General features: G+C 35.0%; 1 protein-coding gene across 1 annotated transcript; it reads left to right on the forward strand.

The window, feature by feature from the left end:
* Positions 1-1,869: 1,869 nt before the first annotated feature.
* LOC100968631 (olfactory receptor 8K3) lies at positions 1,870-7,366 on the forward strand. The gene is made up of 3 exons (XM_057299042.2): positions 1,870-1,893; positions 2,724-2,781; positions 5,011-7,366. Exon 3 carries the CDS (start codon positions 5,034-5,036, stop codon positions 5,970-5,972), a length of 939 nt encoding a protein of 312 aa, XP_057155025.2. The 5' UTR covers positions 1,870-1,893; positions 2,724-2,781; positions 5,011-5,033; the 3' UTR covers positions 5,973-7,366.
* The last annotated feature ends 1,085 nt before the right edge of the window (positions 7,367-8,451 follow it).

Raw genomic sequence — 8,451 nt, forward strand, 5'->3', positions numbered from 1 at the left:
GTATATTGTGCTGTTTTTTGCCATAGACTGGATCTAGGAGCCTAGGAATGAAGAGATGGAAGTGTGAGTGACACCACTCACTATTTTTCTTAATTTTTTAATTTTTGTTATTATACTTTAAGTTTTAGGGTACATGTGCACAACGTGCAGGTTAGTTACATAGGTATACATGTGCCATGTTGGTGTGTTGCACCCATTAACTCATCATTTAACATTCAAGACACCACTCACTATTAACCCTAGTGACCCACTGTCAAAATTTCTGCTTCCTGCTCCATTGACTTTAAGCTTTACTGAACTACAGGTCTTAGTCACAGAGGAATGAATGCTTCCACCTAGAAAAATAGCAATAATTCTATTGAATTGGAAGTTAAGACTCTTACCCAGCCATTTTGAGCTCCTCATGCAACTGAATCAATAGACAAAACAGGAAGTTATCATACTTGATCCTGACTTTCCAGGGGAAATTGGGCTATTACTTCACAATACAAGGAAGAATAAGCCTGGAATATGGGACATTCCTTAGGACATCTCTTATTAATAAGAAAAACTGTAATAATAATATATGGAAAACTGTAATAGCCCAAACTAGCCAGAACTACTACTGGCCCACATTCTTCAGGAATAAAGGTTTGGGCCACTTCACAAGGAAAAAAGAACCATGGCCAACTACGTTGCTTGCTAAAGACAAAAGGAATACAGTATGGAAAGAAGAAGAAGACAGTTATAAATTCCGGCTATAATCATGCGGCCAGTTCAGAAATGAGGACTGTAATTGTAATGAGAATTCCATCCTAATTTTATTATAAATATGTCTGTGTATTTATTAAGATGCTTTATTCCATTTTTATTACCTTATTATATAAATAAGATATATGGACTTTACACCAATATTTAAATATTGTTAGTTTTACACTGTAGAATTTTACTCTGAGAAAATCAGGAGAAGAGTCTGTATCACTCAAAGAATATATGTCCTGTTCAGAATAAAGGATTAGTGAGTTTTTATTTATATGCAGGATAGTTGTGTCATGTACAGCAAAACTATGACCTTGTAATTGTCTATGTTTAGAGAGACTAAGTATGGTTTAAGTACACGCTTATGTTTGCCAAGCTGACAAGGGGTGGAGTAATGATGATTAAAGTGTTGACTTAACTAGGCTATATGATGCCCAGATAGCTGGCAAACATTATTTCTGGGTGTGCCTGTGAGGATGCTCCTGGAAGAGACTACGATTGTTAGACACAGTAACTATCATCCTCACCAATATAAGTGGGTATCAGTGTAATCAATTGAGGCCTTGAATAAAACAAAAAGACAGAGGAAGGGTGAGTTCACTCCCTGCTTAAGCTAGGACATCCTTCGCTTCCTGCCATCAGACATTGACATCCCAGATTCCAGAGCCTTCGAATTCAGACTATGATGTACACCCTTGGCTCCCCTGGCTCCCAATATTTCAAGTTTGAACTGAATCTATACCATCAGCTTTCTTGAAGTTTGCAGACAGCAAATCACAGGAATCCTCAGCCTACATAATTGCATAAAACAATTCATAATAAATCTCTATTATCTATCTGTCTAGCTATCTATCTATCTATCTATCTATCTATCTATCTATCTATCATCTATCTATCTATCATCTCTCGTCTAACTATCTCTTCTTAGTACTGTTTTTCTGGAGAACTCTGATACACTAGTGAATACAAACTGTCTTCTACAGCTAATGGACAGCCTCAAACATTTTGTTATGCTCTCAAATGCTTTAGGAATTATCAATAAATTGTCTGCCATCTCCTCAGGGAGAGTCTCAAAAGATTAAAAAATGCATAAATTGTTCTCACTGTGCCATGTGAGAGACACATGGAGGAGTCAAGACAGAGGCTTCCTTACAGGTAAAAAAAAAAAGTAAGAATGTTTCTTGTGGTGTCATATGTTACAGATATCTACAATGCTTCAATGACATTGGAAAAGTGCCACTTTAATTTGATGACATAACCATAGTAAAATGTGACAATTTCTGATTCATTTCTCTGGGATTTCTGTTACTCAATAATGCCTAAGCAGAAATAACAGTGCTCCATTTTTCATATAGTTTTTAAGTATTTTACATGGTTTCACAGACTGAATGCTATAAGCATCTTTGAAACATTATCATGATATTGTTTCTAAAGTATTCATTTTACATAAAATATTTTTCTCTAATTGAGGCCAAAACTTGGAGAAAATAAAGCACAACGACAAGGAGATAAATATATTTTTAATGAAAGAATGGAGAAACTGCAACTATTTGGTCAGTCATGTTCATGTCCTTCCAAATACTTGTTATTTAGATGCTCTAGGCTCTCAGACCCCTTAACAATAATTTAACACTCAATGATTGTTCAAATAAATGTGTAGATATGATTGTTTTCTCACTTCTTGGTGAGTCAAAAGGGGGTTTCTACCTTACATTCGAATGTGAAAAGCATTATTAAAAACTATGAGGCTTTTTGGGTAATTATAGGCACAGAAAAAAAAAATTTTAAATATAAGAAAATAAAATTAGGAGACTGTTAAGTACCCAGTTTTAGGGAACAATACAATTTTCAGAAAGTACTTCAATTTCCACTAAGAGTTGACAAAAGCAGATATTATTTTCTCAAAGATTGTAGCTTTAAAAAATGCAATTGATATTCAACAAAGACAGCAAAATATGGAAAAAGCAATCTGGTTCTTTCCACAGAACTCCAAAGATGGTGAAAGGAACCTCATTTATATTTCCTTACCTAACAAGAAAACAGGTACTTATCCATGATATTATTTGCCTTTCTAAATTGCCAAACTGTACAAAACAAGCAAACAAAATACAGGATTTATGCTGCTCATCATCTTATTTACTAAAGATATTTATCTAACTTTTCCATCTACTGCCACACATTACCATATATCTAATATGAGAAAGGTGTGTTCATTGAGTCAGGGTAGGATAGGAGGAGGTCATAATTTTATTTAAAAAATTAAGTTCAAATAATATGTAATCATCTTTATATTTAATGTAACACAATTGCTTGTCTTTATTTTTTCATAGCTCACTCTGAGATTGCCGTCACTATAATTTTCATTGTAAACACTATTTTCTTTCTTTTCTTTTTTCAAAAAACATTGGGGCTTACAATTTTTTTAACTAATAATGATTATCTTAGGTTATCATGCCCTCCATCTCCTGCTCTACTATATTTTAAATCTGTGGGTTATTGGGGGATATTTAGATATATATTTATTCGATTATACATATGTTAATTTGTATTATGTGCTATACCATATTTCCTAGTTTCTGTGGCTTGCATGTTCAGAAAAGTTTTAAATCACAGCCAGAAATCCACGTATATCTCATGTTTAGTGTATTTATTTTGTCTCTATGTTATTGTGTAACAAGGTGACTTTTAATCATTTCTTTAATCTACAGTATCCTTTTACCCAAAAAGTAGCTTTTACTAATTTTCATTATACAAAACCAATATGAAGGACCACATTTTCTCCCAATTTGTTCAGATTTCCTCAAACTCCCCTAAGATTTTGTATGATAAAACAAACTTAACGTTCACATTCAAGTTAGCATTTCTCAATTATATTGAGAATAAAACTATGGGAAGATTAATGTTTTAATAAAGTTTATATAAAAATAATTTATTTAAAATGTTATTAAATTCGTTGTGAAAAATAGATAAGTAATCCAAAACAATAGCATACCAATTACCCAAGTTTAGTCATGAATTGGGGGAGGGGAGAAGAACTGCCCTAAGTTGCAAGTATTACATCCTACTTGACCTGTGACTCCCCTAGGCATCATTATGGTCCTAACAAAGAAGTTAATTCACAGTCAGAATAACGTATGTGTACACATGTAAAAAAAACCTCTTTCAAGTAAGGCATTGTCACAATTAAAACAAATAACAAGAAGAAGAAAACTCACAATGTACTTGATGTTTTAGAACTACTTCTAGGCAGCAAAGACACATTGAATCACTTAATCTTCAGTCATCCTTCCCAACAATTCTGCAATGACATGTTGATTCTGGATATCAGAACAAACAGTTTTAGATAACTTACACTATTTGCCTAAAATAACCTTTCAAATATGACATAAATTAAGATATCGTGTAGAATATATCTATATCCATATATTTCCTGATATTTTTTGCTTTGTAAATACAAATAATTGCCACTGTCATCTGTTATGCTGCTCTTACTCATATGCCTAATATCTGTCAACTCTATTAAAGTCTCAGCTGTACCACCCGAAGAGATAAGGGTATTCACAGGATGATGTTTTGAAGCAGGTGGTTTTATGCATTTTTGGAATCTGTGACAGAAATTTTTTATATAACTAAAATTGTATTATGTCACAATAGTAATCTATAAATATGACCAAGCTCTAAAAACATAGTACAATAATTGTTCATATATCAGATATCCACGGTATTAACAATGTTTTTAACTTTAAAATTTTTCTTTATATATCTATACAGACATGAATATCTGTCTGTATCTCTTTCTCTCTCTCTCATATGATTCTATCTGTTCATCCATAATCTATCTATCTACCCATTAACTATCTATCTATCATCTGTCTATTCATGTATCTCATCAGAGTTTCTCAACCTTAGCACTATTGATATTTGGGGCTGGATATTGCGATGGGCTGAGTATTGATTATAGTGGAATGTTTAGCAGCTTACTGGCTTCTAACCTTTAGATGCAACAGTGGCCCACCTCCAAATTGTGATAAATAAAATGTCTCTAGACATTAGAAAATGTTTTTGGGTGAGTAAAATCAAAAGCAACTGAAAACTGCTGATCTGCCTTATCTCTTTCTTGAATTATTTAAACATGTTTTTATTTGTGAGAGGTATGTTTTCAAATGTCGCAAATTGTGAAATTTAGGTATATCTTCTGTTAGCTTTGCATACTAAAAAATTTCTCAGGTGATGATAGAGGAAAGCTATTGACAATGCCGATGTCTCTATCAGAATAGGGTTTCTGATGAACCTGGATGGAACAACACAATCTAACAACGGTGAATGAATTCATTCTTACGGGAATCACAGATATCGCTGAGCTGCAGGCACCATTATTTGCATTGTTCCTCATGATCTATGTGATCTCAGTGATGGGCAATTTGGGCATGATTGTCCTCACCAAGTTGGACTCCAGGTTGCAAACCCCTATGTACTTTTTTCTCAGACATCTGGCTTTCATGGATCTTGGTTATTCAACAACTGTGGGACCCAAAATGTTAGTAAATTTTGTTGTGGATAAGAATATAATTTCTTATTATTTTTGTGCAACACAGCTAGCTTTCTTTCTTGTGTTCATTGGTAGTGAACTTTTTATTCTCTCAGCCATGTCCTACGACCGCTATGTGGCCATCTGTAACCCTCTGCTATACACAGTAATCATGTCACGAAGGGTATGTCAGGTGCTGGTAGCAATCCCTTACCTCTATTGTACATTCATTTCTCTTCTAGTCACCATAAAGATTTTTACTTTATCCTTCTGTGGCTACAATGTCATTAGTCATTTCTACTGTGACAGTCTCCCTTTGTTACCTTTGCTTTGTTCAAATACACATGAAATTGAATTGATAATTCTGATCTTTGCAGCTATTGATTTGATTTCATCTCTTCTGATAGTTCTTTTATCTTACCTGCTCATCCTTGTAGCCATTCTCAGGAAGAATTCTGCTGGCAGACAAAAGGCTTTTTCTACCTGTGGAGCCCACCTGACAGCGGTCATAGTGTTCTATGGGACTTTGCTTTTCATGTACGTGCAGCCCAAGTCCAGTCATTCCTTTGACACTGATAAAGTGGCTTCCATATTTTACACCCTGGTTATCCCCATGTTGAATCCCTTGATCTATAGTTTACGAAACAAAGATGTAAAATATGCCCTACGAAGGACATGGAATAACTTATGTAATATTTTTGTTTAAATTTTGTACAATATGATTCCTATAAATTAGGTTATGGGCATGAATTTTTGCTCTGCATACTTCCAGAAGACATAACAAGCATAATTGATTCAACATATATTTACATATGTCTCATACATGATAGGCTCTTCTAATTGCTATACATAGATTAATAAACAAAACAGTAGAAATCTTTGCCTTCCTTGATGGATAGATGAATTGTATTCACAATAAGTCCATTTTATATAACAGTAGAATGTGCACGATGGATATAGACAAAGGAAAAAGGGAGACAAGGAAAGCTAGTATGCTGGGTGGCAGTAGGAAACAGTGGTCATTACAGAAGGGAGTTACGAGGATTCCAGTGTTTTTTATCTGCTACTGGAATAAAATTTACAGTGTGTGTGCTTCTGTATGTTTCTGTTTGTGTGTTTTTGTGTATATAAGCATTTTCCTTCTGTTTTAGCCTTCATACTTTTTGCTTGTATATTTTGACATTGCATTTAATACTGGTTGTTTAGATGATATGTGATGATTTTAAGTCTTACAGATGTGCTTGAATAATTACTATTCCGAATATTAGGATCCTACTATTTCCTTATCAATGTTTTTATTTCCACATAGAAGTCTGTTAACTGAACATACTTTGTAGCTTAATAATCAGTAAATTCTGATTAGCACCTGATTTTGTTTCAGTTAGCCCATTCTGTTTACATGAGTAGATATATCAATTATGCTTAAGTTTAGAAGACATCCATAGAAATTCTCAGGTTTATTCTTTCTCTCTAGTTGTTCTTGCTTAATAACTGCCTTTTTCACAGATTTTCCCGTTATTTATCTAAAAAAAAGTAATAAACTGTGGTTAAAATTTGTGTTCCAGTTGTTTTTACATCTTTGAGGAGGGGGACCATTCTATGATGAATTAACTTTGTAGTCTCTCACTGAGTTGACAATCCATAATTTTTATCAATATGCACTATATCGAATGCACTATATTTTCATTTACTTCACTGTTTGATTGCATCAGTTGATTTTTCTACTTGTACAAAGCAAATAAAAGTAATAAAACGCACTACACCATACTGTATCTATCTGCTGGCTATTACAGATGTCCTTTGACAGTTACAGACCTTCACCATGCAAGTGAGGTCTGATCTGTATGCAATGATATCGTTATCTTGCCTTTTAAACATGGTTGCTTTCCTTAACTCCATATGTTTTCTTATGTATTTTGATTTCCTTTATTCTTTTTAATAATCCTAAGAATTTATTGAAAGTATCAGAGTCTACAATATTTTCTTGGTTCACCATCATAAAATAAAATCCCATGTGCAGCCAAAGAAACACTAATGAATATATCTCATTGGAATAAATTAAACATTGCATAGCACATTGTCATGTGAGGATAAATATTACCATATTGTTGCTGTACTGAAAATGAATCTTTAAGATGGTCATAGAAATTACCAGGTAGTAATAATATCTCACACTTACTATTATATTATAGAGATTCTACATGTCTCAATTAATTTAGCCATCACAACAGCTCTTTGAGGTAGGTTCTATTAAAAGTTCCATTTTTAGGATGATAAAGTAGAGCCTAGATACAGTAAGTAAGTTGTCAGAGATCACCAAGGCAATGAGTATTAGAACCAGGTTTTGTTGTATTTTTGTTCGTTCGTTTTAAGAGATAGAATCTCCCTTTGTTGGCCAGGTTGGAGTGCAGTGGCATAACCATAGCTCATTGCAGCCTCAAATTCCTGAGCTCGAGGAATCCTCTCACCTCAGCCTCCTAAATAGCTGGGACTACAGCCATGAGCCACCAATGCCCGGCCTATTTTTGTATTTTTCATGGAGACAGGGTTTTGCCATGTTGCCCAGGCTGGTATCAAACTCCTGAGCTCCAAGTGATCCACCAACCTCAGCCTCCCAAAGTGCTGGGACTTACAGGCATGAGCCACAATGCCTGGCTCTATATTCTCTTTCTCTTTCTCTTTCTTTCTCTGTCTCTGTCTCTGTCTGTCTGTCTGTCTCTCTCTCTCTCATTTTTTTAAGACAGGGTCTGGCTCTGTTGCCCAGGCTGGAGTGCAGTGGCGTGATTTCAGCTCACTGAAACCTCCGCCTCCTGGGTTCAAGCAATTCTTGCGCCTCAGCCTCCCAAGTATCTGAGACTACAGGCATGTGCCACCATGCCCAGATAATTTTGTATTTTTAGAAGAGGCGGGGTTTTGCCACATTAGCCAGCCTGGGCTTGAACTCCCTAGCCTCAAGTGATCGGCCTGCCTCAGCCTCCCAAAGTGCCGGGATTAAGGGCATGAGCCACTGCGCCCAGCCCTATTTTGTCTCTTAATGTCATTTGTATGCTTCACTGATGTTACCCTGAGATGTGACAGAGCAAAACCTCACTTTGGCAGATTTGGTATTAGAAGAGAAAAAGAGCAGAGGGGTCAATTACAGGAAGAATACATGCTGGGGATCCATTGTACCACATGGTGATTGT

The sequence above is a fragment of the Pan paniscus genome, chromosome 9, assembly GCF_029289425.2.
Source record: "Pan paniscus chromosome 9, NHGRI_mPanPan1-v2.0_pri, whole genome shotgun sequence".
Taxonomy (NCBI): domain Eukaryota; kingdom Metazoa; phylum Chordata; class Mammalia; order Primates; family Hominidae; genus Pan; species Pan paniscus.